The sequence below is a fragment of the Microtus oregoni genome, unplaced genomic scaffold (assembly GCF_018167655.1).
Source record: "Microtus oregoni isolate MIOR12 unplaced genomic scaffold, Mior012 000020F_ref0000438, whole genome shotgun sequence".
Classification (NCBI taxonomy): domain Eukaryota; kingdom Metazoa; phylum Chordata; class Mammalia; order Rodentia; family Cricetidae; genus Microtus; species Microtus oregoni.
In genome coordinates, this window is record NW_024543079.1 from 38,644,334 (window position 1) to 38,669,076 (window position 24,743).

Consider the following 24,743-nt stretch of genomic DNA (forward strand, 5'->3'; position numbering starts at 1 on the left):
CAACTGAAGTTGGGCATTTTTATTTCTAGAATTTGGCATTTAATGTTTTCAGAACAGTGTTGGCTACCAGTAGGGAAAGCATGGAAAGTAACTTGAGGTTTCTGAGCTAGAGTGTGTTAGTGAGGATGCATTATCCTTTAGCATGATAGCATCACATAACTGTTGCGGCCACACTTCTACATAATGAACGACAGTTAAATTGGCCTGCTGGCTCTGCTTTAGGCCGAAGATCTGTAGTTTGGTTACTCTGGTTCTGCTTCACCTCTTCTAGGAGCCAGGCTAGAGGATATGTTTTCTCTTGTGATGTGTATGTAGGAGACTCGATAACAAAAGTTTTAGTCCATTGCTGTTGTGCCAGCCAAAGTCATGCCACATTGGGCAGGTCCACCAAAAAGCCGTTTCATGAGGTGGTTGTACCACAGGGCAGTGAAGATTGTGGCTGCAACTTTAATCTGCCATAGTGATAGAAGTGATTCACAAAATTGAAACATTCCTATACCAAAATATAAAGTCACATAAATTATGGGTCTGAAAAAAGTACCCAGAAGGTCCCTAGCACCGCTATTTAGAGCTTGTTCATCTAGAATAGTGGTTCTCAGCCTTTCATAGAGGTTGTCTGAGACCATTGGAAAACACAAATACATTTTTTTAAGGTTTATTTATTTAGTATGTATACAGTGTTCTGCCTGCATATGTCCCTGCAGGCCAGAAGATGCACTGAATCTCATTTACAGGTGGTTGTGAGCCACCATGTAATTGCTGGGAATTGAACTCAGGACCTCTGGAAGAATCAGTCAGTGCTCTTAACCTCTGAACCATCGCTTCAGCCCAGACATCTCTTTAACCCACACAGATACATTTATAACAGTAGCAAAATTACAATTATGAAGTAGCAATGAAAATAATGTTATTGCTGGTAGTTACCACGACATGAGGAACTGTATTAAAGGGTCGCAGAAGTAGGTAGGTTGAGAACTAGTAAGCTAGAGGATAAGTAAATGCTGCTGTACCACAGTCTGTCCAGTGATGGAACCACTGTTGCACAGCCACAGCCCACCTCCTTCATATTCTGCATGCAAGTTTCATCAGTGATTCATATGCACGTGGTATTTATATTCTGCCTTTGAAAATGCTTCATTGTCATAAGTATCTTTTAAAATTAATTTAATATTGTATATCTTATGAAGTTTTCTAAAATACCTAATTTGTTAGAACTTTCTTTTTTGCTTTAAGCAATTTTTTAGTTTGTTTTATGTGTGGATGTTTTGCCTATGTGTGTGTGTGTACCATGTGCAGTGCCCACGAAGGCCAGAATAGGGAATAGGGTGTTTGATATCTTGGAACTGGAATTACAGACAGTTGTTAGCTGTTGCCATGTGGGTGCTGGGAATCAAACCTGAGTCCTCTGGAAGAGCACAGGTTCTTTTAACCACTGAGTCATCTCTCCAGCTCCCTCCTCCTCACCTTTATTTTTAAGGTAGGGTCTCAGCCCAGGCTGGCTTAGAACTGTTTCCTCCACCTCCCAAGTGCTGGGATTTAGCATGTGCCATCTTTTCAGCTACGTTCAGAAGCAGTTTTTAATCTGTTTTGCTAGCATACATAAGTAATTTTTCTCTTTTGAATGTCATCCTCTCCCCACCCCGGAGAATAATTCCAGAAGGATAAACTTCTTTCTGAAGGGAGAGGTCTTTATACATAACACATTTTGTTTTCTGAAGCGGCAGGTTTCAACCTTCTTGATGCTGTGGCTCTTTACTACAGTTCCTTATGTTCTGGTGACCCCAACCATAAAATTATTTCATTGCTACTTCATAACTAATTTTGCTACTGTTATGAATCGTAATGTAAATATCTGATATGCACCTGTTGAAAACTGATGCCCTAAAGCATAGAGTTAGTAGAATGCAGTACTTTTAAAAGTATGAATTTTTATCATAAGCACACACACACATATTATATAAAATCAAATAAAAATCTAGAAATAGTTTTTAACTTAAAAGCATAAAGTAAGTGCATGTTTTATTTATTATTAGTACTTAAACAATTTAAATCACATTTGATGAATGCAATTGAAAACATAAAAATCAGATTAAAATGGTTTTAATTTATTTTTTGGTGAAAACAGTTTTTTTGTTTGTTTGTTTGTTTTTTAAGTGTAATTGTCTGCTTTCTAAAGTGTTGTTGGAGTAAGCTAGTGTGGAAGGTCAGCAGACAGTTTTCTGGAGTTGCTCTCCCACCATGCGTGTCCTGGAAATTGCACTCAAGATTGTCAGGTTCTGCCTGCCCAAAGCAATTGTCTCTTTCAAAACTATAATTCTTACTTCTTGGCAACTTTCTGGTAAAAACCAAGTTTTCACAGTATTTGAATATCATTGCTGATAGAAGCCTTGATAGGTAAATTTAAGAACCTTTGGGAACTTTAGATCAGCTGTTAAATTGGATGCCCTTTGGACAATGTCTTTATCTTAAGCATTTGGTCTCTAGAACTTTTACAGTTGGGATTTGTAATAGTCTGGCTTGACCTGTGCTTCTCTGCCTTCCATAGGGCGCCCCCCTGGTCCGGAAATGGAATATTGCACTGACAGAGAGTCCTACTCTTTAGCTGCTGGCCTGGCCCTGGGTATGGTTTGCTTGGGGGTGAGTAGTCTGTCTTCCCTGCTTTTACCCAGTGCATCTGTGTACTGAAAGGAACAGCCTCAACACTTAGCCCTGAATGCCACTCTGCTATCCTGTCGTGTCACCCAGAACCCAACCTTTGCTTCTTTCTGGATTATTTTCCCAAAGTTTGCAGTGGAGAAAAATTATAGTGAAGTGAGACTTTAAGATTTCTTGGGCTAGAGAGATGGCTCAGTGGTTAAGAGCATTGCCTGCTCTTCCAAAGGTCCTGAGTTCAATTCCTGGCAACCACATGGTGGCTCACAACCATCTGTAATGAGGTCTGGTGCACTCTTCTGGCCTGCAGACATACAGACAGACTATTGTATACATAATAAATAAATATTAAAAAAAAGATTTCTTGTCCCTGACTTATATGTGATAGTTAAACTATGATATTTCTCTTTCATTTTTATTTTATGTATATGAATGCTTTACTTGTACATATGTCTGTTCACCATTTATGGGCAGTGCCTGAAGAGGCCAGAAAATGGCATTGGATCCCCCTAGAACTAGAATTACAGATAGCTACAATGTTTGTGGTTGGTATTGAATCCAGGTCCTCTGGAAGAGTAGCTAGTACTCTTTACCACTGAACCGTCTTTCCACCCCTGAAATTTCTTGAAAAATGTTCAAGAGCTAATAAGATAAAGAATGGTAAATCACTCTGGAAGAAAATAGGTCTGGAGAGATAGCTCAGTGAATAAGAATGCTTGGTATAAGCATGAAAACTTGAGTTTGGATTTCAGAACACACTGAGAATGATAGAGCAGGATACCCAGCATCCTCCTGTGGTCCCTGTGCATTCTTATACACAAGTACCCATACATGTTTGTATGTGTACCTGCATACACATGCAAATGCACCACACTCAGACACATATGCTTATTCACACAAATATAATGATTACTCTTTTTCTCTCTACACATACACGAGTAGAAAAATAGTGAAAATATTTATGATTAGAAGCCTTAATCTGTCATAATCGCCCTAATCGTTTTTTGCTGCTCTGTTAATCAGTGTATTACAGTTGCCATAGCAGCTCTTGCTTTGCAGTGTCAAGTTAATTCATCTCTAACTCTATCCAAGAGATGTCTACAAAACTACCAAAAACATTCCATGTAATTACTGTTTTTTACTCTGTATGTGATTGCCTTGAAAACCCACCAATGTCGTGTTCTAATCAAACTAAATGATATTCAAAATGTTGTAGTGGAACATGTTGCTTCTTATGTGTATTCTAAAAACCTGTCATTGTTGCCCATGTGTTTTCTCCTCACATCTGACGTGGGAGCTAAAGAGGCAGGTGGTACTATGTAAAAAGCTGTGAATTGGGCCTGGAAATTTGGTTCAGACATGGTGAATGTGATTATTTGACTACATTACTGTCTGTTGGTTAAGCAACCCCATGACTGTTGAGCAGAACTGCTGTGTGTGACATTCAGCCCTGCCATTTAGTAGCTAGGTGTTGTAGGGAGGCCACTTGGTCGTTCGGCCGCCCCAGCAGCTCAGACCCAAAATAATCACACAGAAACTATATTATTTAAATCACTGGTTGGCCCATTAGCTCTAGCTTCTTATTGGCTGACTCTTACATCTTAACCGGCTAAAGTTCTGGCGTCTGTCTCCAGCATGGCTACATGGCTTCTCCTTTACTCCACCTTCTTTCTCCCAGCATTCAGTTTAGTTTTCCCCGTCTACTTCTGTTCTGCTCTGCTGTAGACTCAACGCAGTTCTTTATTAATCAGTAGTAATTATAACATACAGAGGGGAATCCCACATCAGCTAGGTAGGTAGGTAACCTTGGGCTGGGTTCAGTTGCACCTCCTTCTCATTATAAATGGGATTCTCACTAGTAGTTATCCAGTAGTGTCCTTGTTTTGTTCTGTTGCTGTGATAAAAAACTGACCAAATACGCCTTAGGGGAGGACGGATTTATTTCTGCTTACATTTCTATTCTGGGCAGGAACTCAAGTTGGGAACCCAAAGCAGATAGCATGGAGGAGTCTGATTGTTTGCTCACTTTCTGGCTTGCTTATAGGCTCATGCTTAGCTAGCTCTGTTTTACAACCCAGGACCACTTGCCTAGGAATCGTACCTTCCCCTTGGGCTGAGGCTTCCTACATCCATTAATAATCAAGGCAGTCCAGTCTCATCTAGATAATTCCTCAGTTGAGACTTTTCTCTCAGGTGTATCAAGTTAACAAACAAAACTACTAGGACAAACAGGATTGCTGAATTGAGTTAATTCATATTAAATACAACAAAATTGAGCATGTTACTGAGTAAGCATTTAGTAAGTTATTGTACTTGCCTTAGAGATCACAGGTGCAGTAACAGTACTCATGTGTTCACAGTTCAGGTTCTGAATATATACTCGGTCTTTCTCCTTACTCTCAGTGTTGTTATATCATTGACTTTATATATTTTATGAAACCAAAGAATGTAGATCTGAATGTAAACAACAATTTTTGAGAATTAATACTTGATATTAGTTAATGTGTAAAATGTTTATTGTAATTGGAAGAAACATCAAAGTTAAAATGCCCTCTTCTGAAGTGTCCCTTGGTTTATGGGTGTGTGTTACTGATTTACTGCTGTAAGACTTCTCTTCATCTCAGTTATTTGATTTTTCCAGCACGGCAGCAACTTGATTGGTATGTCTGATCTCAATGTGCCTGAGCAGCTATATCAGTACATGGTTGGAGGTCATAGGCGTTTTCAAATTGGAATGCACAGGGAGAAACATAAATCTCCAAGTTACCAAATCAAAGTAAGTCAAATCAGAGTTAGAGATCAGAATGCTACAAGCTGGGAGGGCTAAGAGGCTAGCTTCAATTCAAAGTAGTGTTTTCCTACCAACGGTTAGTAATGTGCTGATGGCATGTATGCTCATCCTGGTGAATTCAGAGCTATTACATGAATACCTTCTTTCACCAGGAAGGCGATACTATAAATGTGGATGTGACTTGTCCAGGTGCTACTCTGGCTTTGGCTATGATCTACTTAAAAACCAATAACAGGTATGAGCACCCACCTGTCCCTTGCATGACATGTGGCATCCTTTTTGCCCTCAGCATATAATCTTCCCTGTGCTAGAGCAGCCTGATGTCTGTTCTCTCAGATAACAGGAGCTGAGTAGACTTTATATTATGTTTTCTTTGGTAATGCTGATTGTCAGGACTCTTGTCTCACTGTGTTTAGGTTATTGGTCCCAGGACCCCTAAAGACATTAGAACCCACAAAAGCATGGGATTTGTGTGTAACCTATGTACTTCATCTTAGTACTTAAAATCATCTATAGATTACTTACAATATGAGATACACTTATACATACCATATAAATGGTTGTTAATACTGTATTGTTTCGAGAATAATGATTAAAAAATCAAAAGACCATCTGTTTAATCTAGATGTAAGGTTTTTTCCCCCTCCTGGTACTTTCGAGTAGATGTGGAAGCCCAAAGAGCTGCCCAGTTCCTTTCTGTAGTTTGGCATATCCTTGTGAGTTCTGTTGAAGCCAGAAATACTGAGCATTATTCTCTATTTGGTTGTCATTTATAAAAATGGTTTATGCTTTGTTTAGAAGCGTTTCTAATGACCAAAGCTTCTGCTTTCTCAGTCTGTTCTGAGTTATGTCCCCAACTCACCGTAATTCTTTTAATTTGAAAGATGTTCTGAGATTCCTTCAATTAGGAAAGTTCTATGCAGAATTAACAAAGTGGTAACAGATGCTATGTCAGTGTCTTCTGGATACTGGAGCTATTTCATTGAACAAGACAAAACTAAAATATCCTCATGGAACTGACATGTTATAGTGAGATATAAAAATAAATATTATGTCAGCATGTGTGAAGCACTAATGAAAAAGTTAGACCTTTACTGGAGGAGAAAAATGATTGGATGCCTTTTGAGTTTTCATTACCTGGCTTTCTTGAGCAGTAACCTTCATTGATGTCCTCTGCCAACAGATCCATTGCCGACTGGCTGCGAGCTCCTGATACCATGTATTTGCTGGACTTTGTGAAGCCGGAATTTCTCTTGCTTAGGGTGTGGTGTTTTGTCATTTTTATCTTTCTTGACATGAAGGGGACTTTTTTTTTGTGATCCTCAAGTTTAGCTTACAGTTCTAAATGCCTTTTCATGAAAGGCTTTTACTTTTAACTTGCCATGTTTTTCTGATTGGCAATGTTCTTTTGAAGTTTCTCAAAAAGAGCTTAGGAAGGCTAGGAAAGGTGACCAACCTGATAGATAATACTTGGGATGATGTTTCTTATATTATTGTTAAAAAAAAAAAACTACTAAAAGGCAGCTCGTGAGCAGTATCATTCATTTTATTAAGGATGCAATAGTACTGTTACTGCTGTAATGAGAGTGTCGTTTAGTACCGTCTGAAATTGTACTGCATTTCTTTAATGTCTGAGCCACTACACAGAAGCCTCTACGTTGATGTATAAACTGAGCTATGGCTCTTTCCTTTGTGATTTTTTTTTTCACAGCACACCATTGAAACTTTGATGATGATGAACTGAATTTTAATTTTCTTTAAGATCTAAATCTTTATATATTTAGCTGATAGTCTATGTTTTTTAAAGTAATCATTAGTTGGGAACTAATCTTTATTTACTGCTATAATTGTTAGGAAATAGGTCAACTTTGCCTAATTAATTTTGTCTGTAATTCATTTTTAAGACACTTGCTCGGTGCCTGATTTTGTGGGATGATATTTTACCAAATTCCAAGTGGGTTGACAGCAATGTTCCTCAGGTAGGTACAAATGATAAATACTGTAACTTTAATAACATAAATGGTGATTTCTTGCAAGATATCCAACATACTATAGAGTATTTTTCTCATGAAGACAATCATGGTATCTTCTTTTAAAAAAAATTGTTATTTATTATTTTTAAGTGTGTGCACATACATATGTAAGTGCTGATGCTTGAAAAAGTATCAGAGCATCCTGGAGCTGGAGTTACATTGCAATTGTGAGCTGCTTATAGTGGGTTGTGTGAATTGAATTCAGGTCCTCTGATGGAGTAGTGCATTCTTGTAACTGTTGAGTAGTCTTTCCAGCTCACCTGTGGGTTTATCTTTTGAAGTCAGAGGAATATTCATTTTAAAAGTGCATTCTGAGAGCCAAGGAGATAGCATAGCAGCTAAAGTGCTTGCATTGGTCCAGAGTTAAAACATCCAGTTCTTGCTCCTTCACACTGGTCCTACTTTGCAGGGGTGGTCATAGGCTGTGGTGTCCTGGTCCTGCTAGATGTCCCCATTCTTCTTGCTAGCCCTTAGTTCCCAGATCTGTTGGAACCTTGAGGCTATCTCAGATCCTCTCCAGGTTATCTCTGAACCTCCCCAGGCTATCTCTGAACCTCCCCAGGCTATCTCTGAACCTCCCCAGGCTATCTGATAGAGGGCATAGACTGGCATCACCATGGGTGATGGATGGGTGGTGCTGGAGTCTTCCCACCGATCTTACTCTGAGTACTCTGCTCATGTGGTGGTGCTTTCTGAAATGGATGTGCTGGATGTGATATTAGGGTTCCCAGATCCCATGTAAGTCCTGGTGGGAGAAGGAACAGCTGAGACTAGACATACTGGTGACTCTGGATTTGATTAAGAGATCCTTCTTCAATGGATAAGGCAGAAGAAGGGTCAAGGGAGATGCCTGGCCTCAACCTCAGGCGTCTGTGCCCATGTACATACAGGTGCAGGCGCCCATGCACACACACACCTACAAGCTTGCACGTATACATGCCATATACCAGATGAAAAGAAGTAAAAAAAAAAGTCTTATATTGACCACAAACCTCTCAGCCTTTTGTCCTCAGAGACTTTAAAGTTGTATTGTTTAAAATTAAACTGGATCACTCTTTATATATATATATATATATATATATATATATATATATATATATATATTTTATTGAGAAAAGGAGAAAAGAAAAAAAAAAGTTTCCACCTGCTCCCAGCCTCCCATTTCCCTCACCCTCATCTCACCCTACGCCTCCTCCTCCCACCCTTCTCCCCCTCCCCCCACTCCTTTCCCCCTCCCTCTCCAGTCCAAAGAGCAGTAATGCTTTATTCTAGTTACACATTTATCTAAGATTCTGTTTATAAAATTTGCAGTCTTAGGATATACTAAATGAGCTGAGTATTTTAGTTAAAAGCAGCAGTCTACTTTTTAACAAGACTTCAGAATCCTTATTAGAACTAGCTGCTGCCAGTGTGTGTCCTGCATTGTTCCCACGCCATACCTGTGGTAGAACACTTCCAAAACTAAAATGTGAATGGACTTTACGTGATGTTACTGATGCATGCTATAGGTAACATTTTACTGTAGAAGCTCGTTTAATCGCATCTGTTTGCTTACCCATCCCATTATTTTATTTTTAATTTTGAATATATTTGCAAGTTGTAAATAATAATGAACTTCTCCCAAAAATATCAATATATGTATCATTAACTAGATATCAATATTTGTTTTCCTATTATGTTAAGTTTTTTAAATCATGGAACACACAATTAAATGTACTGTTTAATGAGCTGTGACTAGTGGTGCGCCTGTGGACGCAAGCTTGTGTCCTGTATGTGCTTCTCTGAACACTCCCCTTCGTACTCCGTGTGCTAGGCTCACTGTGAACTGACTTTAATGAAGTCACCTACAGTACATATCTTTTGTGTGAGCCTTCCACTCAGTATGGTACGTGCTGTTACTGAGTGTGTTCATACTCCATTCTTTAGGTTTATTCTGTCATGTGAACATGTCAGTTACTTTTCTGTTGTCTTTTGTTGGGCACCTGGGCAGCTTCAGATTCTGGCTGTCATGGATCAGGCTCCTGTGAAGATTTGCAATAATTAGTGCATAGCTGCTGAAGTTTAGTGCATTAGGTTACGTGGGCGTTGGGCAGAATCACCCAGATAGGACGGGCAAGGGCAACCCAGAAGCAAGGGCTGTTAGGACCTGGCTGATCTCCTACTTGGAATCCACCTGTTTTTGCCTCCTGAGTGCTGGACTCAAAGGCACACACCACACTCCACCTAAGGGTTGGAAGTCTTTTGTTATTTTGTAATTTAAAGAGACCGCAGGATGATGGGAAAGAAAGGAACCAGATTCTAGAGGACTTTTCTTTGCAGTTGTTTACAACTAATTTTCTTAGTGATGTTTTTTTAGTTGATGATCAAATGTGATGTTGTGACCATGGCTGGTGGAACTGTATAATAATAACTAGCTAACACAAAAGACTTCTGTATGCAGCTTGCTAATTCTAAGAGCTGTCAGTGGATTAACTTTCATTATGTTCATTTATGGATTAGTCACAGAGCTGCCAGGTGTGTGACCTTAAAGTTGGCTTTGAAGCCAGGCCTAAGCTCCAGTGTACATGTTCTGTTAAGGACCCAAAGGAGGCCCAGTGAGATGCCTCAGTGAATCGGTAAGGGCTCTTGCTGCCAAGCCTGTAACCTGAGTTTAATCTCAGTAACCTGTGCTTGTTAGGAGAGACTTGTGGTTATAAGAAATTCTCTGACCTTTACACGCACCATGACTCGTTTGTGTGCGCCCACACACAATAAATAGAGAAATAAATACACAATTTAAAAAAATAATTCAAAGGAATTTAGACATGCCTACTGTCAAAACAGAAATAGCCTGTTCTTATATGAAGGTACAGGTAAGTTCTAGTATATATTACTGTTACAATCAGGTTATCCATGTATGTATAAATCACTCACTTTGGAGTTTACTTTTTGTAAATACAGCCATGACAGCTAGTTTATGGCATATTCGTAGCTTTAACAGTGGTGTTCAGACATTCTTGCTTTCTGTCTTGACAGATTATAAGAGAAAACAGTATCTCTTTGAGTGAAATTGAATTGCCTTGTTCAGAGGACTTGAATTTGGAAACCTTGTCGTAAGTAATGTAATACATAATATTAACTATGTTAGCACCTGCCAGATCAGTTTCCTTTCATATGAGAACCGTTGGCTGATTTGAGTAATTCTGAATCCCTCATTTTTGTAATCATTATTTATATGATGTTCACAGATTGCTCGTGTGTGTGTGTGTGTGTGTGTGTGTGTGTGTGTAAAACTCAGGAGGCAGAGGCAGGAGATCAGGCATCCTCAACTATATAAGTGAGTTCAAGGTCTCACTGGGACATGTGAGAACCTGTTTCCAAAAAAAAAGAAAAAAAGAAAATGGAAATTTAGTTGTACTTTCTCCTTTTCATTCTTTCCATGGTGGGGGGAGACTTTTAAAGTTGTTCTTCTTTATAGTATAGGAAAGAATTTCATGTAAGAGGCATGCTATGTCAGTAAAGGTCACATGATCTGCAAAAATCTACAGAAATCTGCCGATAGGTTAGGACCTTCTTCAGCATTCTCAGAAAGCTGAAAATTGCTTTGGAGAAGATGAATATTTATTATTTTTATTCCAAGAGGATATGTGGTAATGGATTTTTTAAGGACAATAGCAACATTATGTTTTCTGTAATCTGTTTTCAGGCAAGCACACGTCTACATAATTGCAGGAGCCTGCTTGTCTCTGGGTTTTCGATTTGCTGGCTCAGAAAACTTATCAGCATTTAACTGTTTGGTGAGGAATATCTTGGCTTGTGCTGGTGTGCTGTGAGCTCTCCTTCTGTTTTACTATTAAAGCCTTAAGATTCCACTTTTAACTTTCAATTTTTCTTTTCTTCTTCCAGCATAAATTTGCAAAAGATTTTATGAATTATTTATCTGCACCCAATGCTTCTGTAGTAAGTCTTTTTTTCTTCTTTCCCCTATTTGGGAATAAAGTAAACAAAGAAAATTTCATAAGCCCAAAACTCATGGGTTGTCAAATACCTTTGCTATTTGAATTATAAAGGAGATTTGAAGCACTATCATCTTTATATTTTGGTTTTAAGATACTAAATTAGGTGAGAATATGGTTACCCTTGAGACTCTGAATAGCATGGGAGGATGAATGTGTTTCTATTTCTTGTGACAAGAGAATAAATAAGAGAGATATAATATTTGTGGATTGTCATACTTCATATTCTTTTATGTTACTGAATACTAAAAGTTTCCTTAATGGAAAAAAAACACAGAAAGTCTAGGGAAGCAAGACTGAACTCTGTGCAAGCCCACAGGAGGCCTGCCCCTTTCTGAATGGTGATGGAGGAGAACAGATGGAGAGGGGGTGGATGGGAAAGGGGAGTGGAGAGGAAGCTGGTTGGTATGTAAAATAAATGAAAAAAATATTATTTAAATTAAAAATTTTAAAAAAATCTAGGGAGGATACAGTTGTTCTCAAGACATTTGCCACCCTCCCAAAGAGACTGCAAGATTTTATTTCCTGGTTAACAACACAGACCCACGCAGTTGTTTTTATAATGCGAAAAAATTAGAAATATCAGAAATTCTCGAAGTATTTAAGTCATGGCATTTCCATATGTTCTTACATATTGGATGTAGCAGAACCATTGCTGTATATGTTTTTTTTGTGTGTATAAAAATTGCTTATAAGTCACTAAGAGAGTTAGCATATGTGGTGGTGTCTGCTTTTCATCTGTAAATGTATGTATGCATGTATGTATGTATGGGGAAGACTTGTTTTTAAAGATTTGTTTATTATGTATACAGCATGTTTGCCTGCAGGCCAAAAGAGGGCGACAGATCTCATTACAGATGGTTGTGAGCCACCATGTGGTTCCTGGGAATTGAACTCAGAGCCTCTGGAAGGGCAGCTAGTGCTCTTAACCACTGAGCCATCTCTCCAGCCCATTTTTTTTTTAATTTATTTATTTAGGGAAGATTTTCTGAGAGAATGTTGTCTTTAGGGATAATGTCAGTTCTCAGTGGGTGGTGCATTGTTAATTTATGATGCTATATTTTTCAACTCTTTACATTGAATTTATATTTCATAATCAGAATATTCATTTTTATAAATTTAGTTTTAAAGTTACAAACATTTGTAATCTTCCAATGTCAGATACTTTGGTAATTAAGAAATGCATTTACAATTAATGCAGAGTCATGTTTTTGTGTCACCAGACAGGGCCCTACAACCTCGAAACCTGTCTGAGTGTTGTCCTGCTGTCTCTTGCCATGGTGATGGCTGGCTCTGGGAACCTGAAGGTGTTGCAGCTCTGTCGCTATCTGCATATGAAGACGGGTGGAGAGATGAACTATGGTTTCCACTTGGCCCATCACATGGCCCTGGGTCTTCTCTTTTTGGGAGGAGGAAGGTAATGAATTTGTTTTGTTTTGTTTTTCCTTAATAAAAAGAGTTGATGAGAGAGATCTATAAAAGTGATTTTTGTTTCTTTTAAAAGTACATTTTTCTGTTGTTGGCCTTTTTCATATAAATGTTGGAATTTGTCATTTTTCATAGTAAGTAACCCGATAAAACATTAATTAGAACTGCATTGACCCTGCATCAGTTGCAGAGGGTTGACGTCTCTTGCCATCTTCTCTTTTATCTGTAGCTTTACTTACTTATCTGATGTCTGTGACCTTGGCCAACTGCTCTAATTTCTGAGTTATATAGGCTTATTTTCACCTCCTTTAGAAGTATAAAAAAATTGAAATTTGGAAGTTAGAGATAATGAGGAAGATGTGCATTTTCCTTTTATGTTTTGTGACAGTTGCTTCTTTCTAGTAATTTAGGATTATGAATGTTTAAAGCTGGAGCTATAGCTCAGTCATAAAGTACTTGCCTATCTTGTACAGGACCCAACCTCTGAATTGTTGCAACAGCAATAAAAATTAAAGAGCCAACAAGAATGGGTAAAGGGATGTTAACTATCAAAATTCTTTTTATTTTATGATTTTTGAAATTTCTTCCTTCTAAATAAGTCCTATCTTAGTATGGCTACTTGCTTTTCTTTTAGATTGGATCATTTTTCTTCATCCCTGTTTCTGTCTTTGTTTTTTTTTATATATTTTATTTTTAATTATGGTTTATGTGTGCCTATGGAAGGGTTTATACACTTGAGTTCAGGTTCTTGTGTCAGTTCCCCTGGAGCTTGAGTTACAGGCAGTTGTGATTTGCCCAACATGGGTGCTGAGGGCCAAGCTTAGATCCTTTGGAAGAGCAGCTCACACTCTTAACTGCTGAGAAATCTCTCCAGCCCCTGGCATTGGCTTTTAGTGATTGTTTTATTTTTAAATTGTTTTGTTTTCTGTAAGATTTATACTTATAACAGCCTGTACTGTTATGTTTAATCTCCAAGTTTCTAGTGTTAATATCTGAATATTCATCTTTGAATTTTGATTTATCAAAATGATAAAGTACTTCATTATCCTTACTCTGTTGTTTTAGGATAAACCTTGCTTCTTAATCCCTGGGTTGCATTGTGACATTTGTAAAATGTTACTTTTTTTTTTTTTTGAATAGTAGTCATTCTGGAAATACAAAGAGATGTATCCACACCAAGGATACACTTTGTTTATCAAGTATACTTTGTTACAGAACCCCACTGTGCTGGTTTAAGAATGCCTGGAAGATATAAGCATGGAAATTAATAATGTCTGTCCCCACTGAATTTGCTCTGCAGGTACTCTTTGAGCACATCTAACTCGTCCATTGCTGCTCTTCTCTGTGCCCTTTACCCACATTTCCCAGCCCACAGCACTGACAACCGGTGAGTCCTGTCCATTGCTTAACACTGTTTCCTGAGTTATCTGAGGGTAGTTAGTCTGTTTTGCTTTCATGGGCAATTGCTTTGTTTTTGAACTTACCTTCCTGTCTAAATCTATTAAACATCTCTTTCAAAGTATTAGACTAGAAGAAAATTCTGGACATCTGATGCCTGATTATTCTTACATCTTTGAGACTTGTGAATCCAAATGTAGGCCAGATTGAGTTATCTTTAGGTACAAATTTACCTTACAAACTTTAGTAGCCAAGGGAAGTTGGCTACTATATATATATTTGTTGTAAGGAGGCTGCTTGTTGGTTCCTGGCTGCTCAGCCCTGAAATAACCACAGAGAAACTGTATTATTTAAAACACTGCTTGGCCCATTAGCTCTAGCTTCTTATTGGCTAACACTTATATCTTAATTTAACCCATTTCTAGTAATCTGCATATTGCCACATGGCTGTGGCTTACCGTAGGGTAAAGTTCTGGCATCTGTCTCTGTTGGGGCTCCATGGCTTCTCCCTCTCCACCTTTCTTCTCCCAGCATTCAGTGTAGTTTTCCCCACCCACCTCTGTTCTGCCCTGCTCTGCTGTAGGCTCAAAGCAGTTTCTTTATTAACCAATGGTATTCACAGCATACAGAGGGGAATCCCACATCATATATTTATATATACTATGTTTTCTGTTAAGATTATTTAATTCCAAGAAAAAAAAACTTAATTTGATTTAGTGGCAATGTGAATTCCTTCTTTAATATGATAGCTGAGAAGTTTTGTGTAAATGGCATCAAAAAGACAAAAATAGAGACCTATAAAAAGGTAAAACAATTTAGAAGTGACAGGAAACAGTAGCCCCAGGAGTCTTATGAAGCAAGCAGTTCAGAGCTTTAGAGAGCATGTAAAGCACAAGAATGACTAGCGCGTCCTTCTCCAGGAAAGTGTTCAGGTGAAGGGACCTCTTTTGTGCATTGGGAAAGAAAATAGCTCTTTGTGTAATAGCCCTGGCTGTCCTGGAAGTAGCTCTTGTAGACCAGGCTGGCCTCTAACTCACAGAGATCAATTTGTCTCTGCCTCCCAGTGGTGGGATTAAAGGCGTGCGCCACCACGGCCCGACATTTTGTTTCTGTTTTTTTTTTTTTTTTTTTTTTTTTTTTTTTTGTTTCTGTTTTTAAGTTACTAGTTTTGTGTGTGTCCCATGTCCCGTGTATATGGAGGCCAAAGATTGACCTTGGGTATTATCTTTATCTGTCACTCTCCATTTTACTTTTTGAGATAGGATTCCTACTGACTATAGAGCTTGACTGGCTGGCCAAGTCCCAGAATCCCAGGATCCACTTGTCTTCACTTTCCTGGCACTGAGGAGTCACAGGTGTATGCCTCTGCACCAGGATGTTAGTTTTGGGGAACTAACACAAGCCTTCATATTTAAGCCATGTGCACTTCACCACCCCACTGAGTCATCTCTTCAACCTCGTTTTATCTTTTTTTAAAAATTGTAGTCTCATTTCATTAGTCTTTAATAATGGTATCCAAAAATTAAGCATTTGTGTTTTGATTCTAAAATGTAATTTCTAAAGTTAAAAATTTTTTTTTAAAGATTTTATTTATTTATTATGTATACAACAGTCTGCCTCCATGTATGCCTCCAGGCCAGAGGGCGCCAGATCTCATTACAGATGGTTGTGAGCCACCGTGTGGTTGCTGGGAATTGAACTCAGGTCCTCTGGAAGAACAGTCAGTGCTTTTAACCGCTGAGCCATCTCTCCAGCCCTAAAGTTAAAATTTTTAATGTGAAAATTCAAAAACAGGTATATACACACATTGCCACTCTCACCCCTCAGTGTTTTACTGTGCATGTTAGTGAGTTGTGTGATTGTTTGTATGCAAGAATGTATACAAGAAAGCTTTGCCCTCTGAGAATTGACTGGTGTCCTTCCTTCCCTACCAACCCTGAAGAAAAAAACTACAGCATGTCCCTGAGATAGGTGACGAGGATGATTGTGTAGAGAAGCCAGGAATGGTTGAATGGAACTGTTGTTTTAAGTCAATTGTTCAGGCTCCATTAATAAATATTTTCTTGTTAAGACATTCCTTGTTAAACTTTTTTTCACCTGTGAACTCAGACCAAGAATTCTTAGTAGTTCAAGTAGTTTCTTAGACTTTCTTTATGTGCTTTGGAGCCTGCAAGATGGCTCAGTAGATAAAGGTGCTTGCCACCAAGCCTGATGACCTGAGTTTAATTCCCTGTACCCACATGGTGAAAGGAGAGACTAACTCTTTTAGTTGTCCTCTGAGCTCTGCATACAGGTATCAGATGGGCATACACACAAGTGTAATAAAAAAAAATTAAACTAGAATTTCTCTGTACTTTTAATTCAGTTTTCCATCTTCATTTCAGATTCTTGATAGGAAGGTATTTGTCACCCCAGCATCTTTTAGTCTGTCAGCAACAGTGATTGTCACTTCTGTATGTTTTCTGTGCTCAGGTATCATCTCCAGGCCCTCCGGCACCTCTATGTGTTAGGTGCAGAACCAAGGCTTCTGGTACCTGTGGATGTGGACACAAACACACCCTGCTATGCCCTTATAGAAGTTACTTACAAGGTAACTGTCCCTGTCATCTCTGTAGGCCAGGTTATTTTAAAACATTTTAGCAAAAGGTGATGATAGTAAGTTGAACAGTCACAAAAAACAAAGCTTCCCAAGTTGCTGTTCACTGCCAGGCCATGCAGGCTCACTCTCATGTTTGGGTGTAGTTTTTGGCATCATCAGCTGTTCTTTTGTCCTTACAGCTGATCACTGGGAAATGTTACTCTTAACTTTATGTGGCTAATTAAATTGTTCTACAGAGTCATTTGGCTAAGAATGATTCTTAGTTTGATTTTGCCGAACATTTGAAATCCCTAAATTGTGTATTTTAGTGATCTTTCATTGGCATGCACACACAGATTACAAACCATGTAGTCGGTACCAAATTATTAAATACTTCTTTTTGTCAAAATGTGCTACACTTTGAAATGTGAAAGTGAGGTGATGATGTCATATTCCTGAAGGAAATGAATAGCCGGGCATGGATGCAGTGATAACAGTGTGATAATTGGAGGGACGTGTGGCACGCTGGAGTGTTCTTATCCTGTTGAAGAGTTTGGAGCAGTTGTCACAGTGGAAACTAGGCTGAGAAACGGCACTTGTTCTCAACATGTGTTTAAACCCATGGCATAGAAGCACAGCCCTTCAGGTTTGCTGCCCAATGAAAGTGTTGATGGTGATGAATGCTTCATAATAGAATTTAGGCTTGAGTCTTTTAAGATTTGAGTATTAAGGCTGTAGCTATAGATCAGCCCTAGAATGCTTGCTTGGTATGCACCAGGCCATCATGGACTTAGTGTAGCACTGCCAAGCAAAAAGACTATCAGAGGGTGTTGGGTTTCTTTTGCTGTGAAGACACAATGACCACCGCAATTCTTATAAAGGGAAACTTTTAATTGGGATGGCTTGCAGTTCCAGAGGATTAGTCTGTTATCATGGCAGGGCATGACAGCAGATATGGTGCTGCTGAGAGTTCTTGATCTGCAGGCAACAGGAAGTGAACTGTTTGTCACACTGAATATAGCTTGAGCAAAGGAGTCTTTCAAAGCCCACCCTCAACAATGGCATACTTTCTCCAAGGCGCACCTCCTAATAGTGCCATTCCCTTTGGGGGCTATTTTCTTTCAAACTACTACAGAGAGGTTGTGTTGTTTCCTAGTAAAGTGCAGACCATGAGCAAGGGGAAGGCACAGGGTGACCATTTGGCCAATGCTGGTTGTGTTTTATCTTTGTAAAGGGCACTCAGTGGTATGAACAGACCAAAGAAGAACTGATGGCTCCAACCCTTCTTCCAGAACTTCATCTGTTAAAGCAGGTGAGTTGGCGTGACTTAGGTGGTCTGTCTAGGGGTAAATTGAAACAATTGCATAGCAGTAAAGGTGTCCCCCTTTTCTCTATTTAAGAAAGCAGCAACAGCAGGAGGAATTTTTATGAAGGATAGAGGAGGTCTTATCTTAGTGGTCTTTACTAATAGTCTGTGTCTCTTCAGAACATGGTTCACATCCTTTTTGTAAGCAATTGGATCTTGTTAACCTAAAGGTGGCTCATTGCAGCCAAGTCACTATTTCCTTTAAGAAACATATTCGGTTTGCCAGCTTTGAATGACTATGTTACATTTGTTCTTGCAGATGAAAGTTAAAGGGCCAAGATACTGGGAACTGCTCATAGATTTAAGCAAGGGAGAACAGCACTTAAAGTAAGTATACTGAATTCTCACTTTTGCCTTTCTGGCAGTGCATAGAAGTCTTCAGGGAGGTGAAATTCTAGACTAGGGTCTGAGAATTGTTTGTCATTCTTTGATCTCATCCAAGACAGCATATAGGGTATATTGAACAGTGTGTTCTATATCTTTGAAGCAAGATTTGTTTTAGAATGTAAAAGTGTTAATTCGAGAGTCAAACTATAATGTTCACATATGTTCATTGAAAAACTAGAACATGTTATTTTACTTACTTTAGACAGTCATGGGGTTTCTGTTTGTACAGTACGATTTGGTTTAAAGGGGATTTTTTATAACTACGGATGCTCGTCAGATGTCTTCTCTTGCTCCCTTTAGCTATTGTTACAACTAACAAAAGGAAAATAAATTATATGCAAGTAATTATTTTAGCATTTTAATAATTTTATACTTTGGGAAATGTGTAATTTGTTTAAATTCATAAAAGTTTTGAAAAGCACATAAAAGTTTCATAGTTTACTCCCAATTGTGTCGTCGTATTCTGCAGTAGCTAATTTCTATTTGTTTGGTCTTAGATTACTTAGTATTTTCTTTCTACTGAAGTTACTACATCTTTAGTATTCCCTGTGTCTCAGGCATATTGCAAGGGACACAGGAACCGCAATTTTAGCTAAGATCCCGAGAAGCTCAGTCTTGAGCAGGTAAAATCCCGTGAATCCCAGTTCCACAGAGCAGTGGAGCTGCAGCCTCACTTACATGCACTCATTCATTTTGTGCATAGTGAATAATCCTGCCAGAGAATGGAGAAGATGTCCCCCCCTTTGAAAGTGGACTGGAAAAAGCTAGCTTCAGCAGAGAACTAACATTAATACCGTCTGTAAAGTCATCTTTTTCTCTCTCCGCCCCAGGTCCATTCTTTCTAAGGATGGAGTTTTGTATGTAAAGCTCAGGGCAGGCCAGCTGTCCTACAAAGAAGATCCAATGGGGTGGCAGAGTTTGTTAGCACAGACAGTTTCTAACAGGAACTCGGATGCCCGGACTTTCAAGGTAGTGTTGCGTTTCATTTAGTGTCTTTTATTGCTGTAGATTGTAAAACCTAATCGACCATGATTTCCACTGCTTTCTTATGTGACACCTATAATGAAATAGGGACATCCTGCTAATATTCTATGTAAGACTTGTATTTAGTGCCACATATAATAAACTTCCACACTACAAGCAATGTTTGGTTTAATTATTTTACTTGCTAGTCCCTCAAGTAGAGAAAGAAATTTGCTAGATAACATTTGTTATCCCCCCTCCCCGCCCGCACCCCCTTCTATCATTCTTTTGGCAGTGTTTTAGTATGTTGACCAGGTTGGCACCATCTCTCCCTGGCTCCCCTTTACTCTTTGTCTCTAGAGGCTGAATCATGGCTTTATACATGCTAGATTAAATGTTTTGCCATGAACTATAACCCCAGCCTTGATCTCACATCGTGATTCCCTTGCCCCAGTCTTCTGAGTGCTGGGATTTAGGCACACACCACCATGCTTGGCTCTGTTCCACTGGGTAGGGAATCCAGTTTTCAGCCATCATTTGTTTCTTTAATCTTGATGAAAATGAAGCGATACAGCATGAATCTTGATTTTTAATTTATTTCATAGTATTCATTACCAGTACAGTAGTATTTAAAATGAAGAAATAGTTAAAAGTATGAGTTAAAAATCAATACTGTGGAGGGGTCAGTATATATTTTATGTTCTAGAATTCTTTTTCATCATTAAAAATGTGTTCTGTAATCTAGCATTAAACTTGGGAATTAATTTAATCTTAGTTTTTAAGCATTTCATGGGCAGATGTACTTGGGGCTCATATAGCAAGGATGCGTCAAGTTCAGCAGCTCAGGACTAGGCACAGAACAGCTCTCCTTGTCCCTGAGTTAGGAGGTAGCAGATTACTGTAGTTTAGCTTATACCTGATCTGAGAGCAGTCAGTTGACATTTAGCCTTTCTCAGTTACCATTTGTAAAGCTATAAACTCGCCCAGTTTTAATGTCAGTGTGTTGTTGTTGGCAGCAATCAAATATTGTCTCTGGAATATTTTGAAGAGTTGGTCTGTGTTTTTTTTTGTTTTGGGTTTTTTTGTTGTTGTTGTTTGGTTTTGTTTTTTAGCTTAAATGAGCACTATTTTTTTTTTAAATTTGACACTTATATGAAAAGCTATTTCAATTTATGGGGAAAATAGATAATCATAACTTACTTTTGAATATTGAAAGTATATAGAAATTAAAAGAAAGCTCAATCTCCTGCCTGCTACGAGTTTAAAAATAAAATAGGAACCTAAATTGGAAATACACCATTTTCAGTCCTGAATATTAAGTGGTATACTGAGGTTTTTTCCTACTATTTTATTGTAGTAAAGTGCACAACATATAAAATTAGTGCCTTAGCTATTTTTTTTTTTTTTTTTTGTTTTTTGTTTTTCGAGACAGGGTTTCTCTGTGGCTTTGGAGCCTGTCCTGGCACTAGCTCTTGTAGACCAGGCTGGTCTCGAACTCACAGAGATCCGCCTGCCTCTGCCTCCCGAGTGCTGGGATTTAAGGCGTGCGCCACCACCGCCCGGCTGCCTTAGCTATTTTTAAATGGGAACTGTTTCTAAACAATAGCAGATACAATGTTGACGTGTAGCCATCATTAGAAGAATTACAACTTGCAGACCTAAGCTATCCCTATCAACATTAGCTCTTTTGCTAGCCTAGGCAGCAGCCCCTTTGGCCTTTTTGTCTGTGTGAGTCTAGTTCTTCTAAGGGCCTCTTATATGAAGGATCATAGGAACTATCTATCCTTTTGTGGTGGCTCCTGGTGAGCGAGACAGTGAGATTCCTCTTTCCCTATTCTTCCCTACTACTTGGACTCTCTGTCTCTCTGTCTGTCTGTCTATTTTACATCCCAGCTACAGTTTCCCCTCCCTCCTCTCCTCCCAGTCCCTTCCCTCGACCCCTTCTCTCCCTGTCCCCCTTAATCCATTCCTCCTCCCTTTCTGTTCAGGAAAGGGCAGGCCTCTTATGGCTGTCAACAAGCATGGCATATCAAGTTGCAATAAGACTAAACACCTCTCCTCATATTAAGTCTGGACAAGGTGACCCATTATGAGAAATGGGTTCTCAAAAGCCAGCAAGAGAGTCAGAGACAGCCTGTGCTCCTGCTGTTTGGAGTCCTACAAGAGCCAAACTACTCAGCTGTCCCGTATATGCAGAGCTGGTTGTTGTTCGGTCTCTGTGAGCCTTTAAGTGCTTGTACTTTTAAGCAGACTTTAGTTAGACATGAAGGGAGGGAGGAAAGCCTTTTGCGGGCAGTTTATAAGAAAGAAGACATGTTTATTATTGGTGTTTTGGTAGATCAGCACTTCATATTAGCTTATGCAAAAGCTTCTTGAAGCAGCTTCCTAACAGAGGAAGCTTTTTGTCCTGTGGAGCATTGTATGAAAAGAGTGAGCAGAAAGGGGAGTAGCAGTTGGTTATCTCCCTTAAATGTTTGTTTTTCTTTTTTAGCCAGAAACAGTTTCATCATTCACTTCTGATCCGGCGCTTCTGTCATTTGCTGAATATTTCTGCAAACCAACTGTGAGCATGGGTCAAGTAAGTATTATGTGGTTTGCTGGGCCTCAGGGCAAGACTTTTATTAGTTCATCAATAGACAACCAAAGACACCTGTGATATTCATATCTGCCTTTGAGATTGATGATATCCTTCACGTTGTTACATGTTACAATTAAATTTAGTACCTTTCTACCCAAATAGGAGAAAAAGGTTACAATTTCTAAGGTATTAGCTTTGATGGGTGATGTTTCTTGTGTCCATTCTTGAAAGAATTTGTTCTCAGTGTTTTAGCACCATTCTTGGTTTTGTTAATTTTTAGTGGTTTTGTCTCCTTTGTATATTAACCCTTCTTTCTGTTTTTCACACAGCTTATTATCTTCAAAATTTCAAAGATGTCTAGTGACCTTTGTTCAACAAATTGTTTAGATATGGAAGAGTGTGTAGGGAGCAGTGGGGTGATTCTGGTTGAAGCCTGTTGTCTGAAATTGTATGTGGTCTCGGGAAGAATGTCCAGCCTCCCTAAGATGTGGCTTCTTCCAGAAAGATGTTTAGATGCTGCCTTACAACATCACTGAGTGCTGAGCAAAGGAGCTGCATCCTCACTACACAGTGCTTTCCCCTCACCTCACAGTTCTTTTTTTTATATTTATTTAAATAACTTATTTTCATTTATTTTACATACCAACCAGTTTCCCCTCTCTCCTCTCCTCCCATGCTCTCCCCTTTCCCATCTCCCCTCCTCCCCCAAGTGCACAAGTAATCCATCATTTGGATTTGTAGATGAGGAGACTGCTTACTTGAGCCATCACACACCCAGGTTCACACAGCTAGTAAGGACTAGGGTGTGCATTTGAGGCCAGGGAGACAGCTCTGATAAAGTCTGTGCCTTCCTTTGCCACTACCACTCCTTCCTCTCTCCAGCCCCCACTGCTGGGTTTGATTCTGAGACCTTGTTACACTTACTTGTATGCTGTTTATTCTTGCCTCTTGGTTGGTCCACACTCCTATGTGTATCCCACTACTCCCAGCTGACTGAAGGCTTTCTCTGCTGTGTTTTCACAGCATTTTTTTAAACCCTAGATTGATCATGATCAGATCACGTGCTGTTTTCTCGCCTTCCTTTTCTGGGTTTTGACTGCTGTGGACTATGACTTTTTATAGAGAGTAACTGGTTTTCACTGTTTACCACGGAGCTGCAGAATAGGCATTGTAACTGCTCCACAGTTGTTTCTTGAGTTGATTTTGCAACATGCTTTGATGTGCTAAAAAGTGCTTTTTCCCCATAGAAACAGGAGATTCTGGACCTCTTTTCTTCAGTACTCTACGAGTGTGTTACTCAGGAAACCCCAGAGATGTTGCCTGCCTACATAGCAATGGATCAGGTATGGTTCCAAAGTTGTTTGTGTTCTGATGTGATTGATCCTGTATTTCAAATGACCTACTTAACTGTGGGAAGTTCCTATGTATTCAGTTTTTAGTTTCTTGCTTGCTTTTAGCCATCTAAGCAGGGAACCATTTCCAGTTGACAGCTCTATGCTATCGCACAGAGGCTGGGCTGGTGCTAACAGGAATGCTCTCTGGAAGGCTGCCTTTCTCTTAGGAGTTCCATGTCCCTTTCTGTCTCCTTCTGATGTGGGGAGGAAGAGACCATTTCCTCTGCCATCTGTTGCCTCCTTTCTGGAAAACTTCTTCATAGGAAGGAAGGCCACAAATGAGCAGTAGGTGAGCCATATGTGCCCCAGTGATTGCTTGAATATGAAATCCCACCTCCTTGGCCAAGGCTGCAGGAAGTTTGAGAACCAGGAATTGGTGATTTAGGGAGATGGTTTGTAAGTGCCTAATAGGGGCATGTAGAACATAATGCCTGGGAGCTTTCCTGAAGCATCGGCCTCCCATCAGAGTTGTTGTTGATACAGCATTCTCACATCTCATAGTTTTTCAGACCCAGATTTGCAATTAAGCCAAGCCAATAGTTTTCTGACCTGACTAAAATGTATCTGGGGAATCTCAAAATACAGATCTTCAAATCCTGTTCTATACCTACTTAGTTGAATTAGGGTGGGAGAGGGCGGTGCAACATCCAGAACCTATAGTTTTTAAAATCCTCAGTAAATATGAAGAGTTTATAGATTAGCAGTTGGGACTCTGTCTCATGCCAAAGAAATAGTCTTTGATAGTCAAAATGATCTGCTGGGTAGCTGAGTAGAAAAGCATTTAGGCAGGAGATAATTCCCCAGGCATGAAAGTTGTCATCTGTGGAGTAGTGTTGCACAGGCCCAGAAGGCTGCTACAGTGTGGGCCCATCTCTTGTCAGTTGCAGAGAGTGACTGCTGCTGTGCTGGCACTTTGCTTGCTGCCTTTCTTGGCGTAGTAGCTAAGCTGTGTTCTTGGTTGCTGATTCCCTTCCTTTTTAAAGCTCCGGGAACTCTCCCCTCCACCACCTCGAGCAGTCTCCATGGATGAATGTCTCCTCTGGTGGTAGCCCTGGTACCTTTATAGGTAATTCTTAAGATCAATAGTTAGCCCTCTGCCTCACTGGGATTCCTGTCTGATCCTGTTGACATTGTACTTGACCTCTTCCCCAGAGATTTATACACCAGTGGATCTTCCTTA

General features: G+C 39.3%; 1 protein-coding gene across 1 annotated transcript in view; it reads left to right on the forward strand.

Moving 5' to 3' along the window:
* The window catches only part of Anapc1 (anaphase promoting complex subunit 1), a 74,660-nt gene that overhangs the window by 44,476 nt on the left and 5,441 nt on the right, over positions 1 to 24,743 (forward strand). Inside the window, exons 30-45 of the mRNA XM_041670188.1 lie at positions 2,546 to 2,637; positions 5,294 to 5,428; positions 5,596 to 5,678; positions 6,627 to 6,705; positions 7,348 to 7,422; positions 10,492 to 10,568; positions 11,162 to 11,252; positions 11,362 to 11,415; positions 12,695 to 12,888; positions 14,200 to 14,286; positions 16,770 to 16,887; positions 18,110 to 18,187; positions 18,501 to 18,568; positions 19,459 to 19,597; positions 22,083 to 22,169; positions 23,417 to 23,512. Coding sequence (XP_041526122.1) covers positions 2,546 to 2,637; positions 5,294 to 5,428; positions 5,596 to 5,678; positions 6,627 to 6,705; positions 7,348 to 7,422; positions 10,492 to 10,568; positions 11,162 to 11,252; positions 11,362 to 11,415; positions 12,695 to 12,888; positions 14,200 to 14,286; positions 16,770 to 16,887; positions 18,110 to 18,187; positions 18,501 to 18,568; positions 19,459 to 19,597; positions 22,083 to 22,169; positions 23,417 to 23,512 — 1,553 coding nt within the window. The remainder of the gene's footprint in view (positions 1 to 2,545; positions 2,638 to 5,293; positions 5,429 to 5,595; positions 5,679 to 6,626; positions 6,706 to 7,347; positions 7,423 to 10,491; positions 10,569 to 11,161; positions 11,253 to 11,361; positions 11,416 to 12,694; positions 12,889 to 14,199; positions 14,287 to 16,769; positions 16,888 to 18,109; positions 18,188 to 18,500; positions 18,569 to 19,458; positions 19,598 to 22,082; positions 22,170 to 23,416; positions 23,513 to 24,743) is intronic.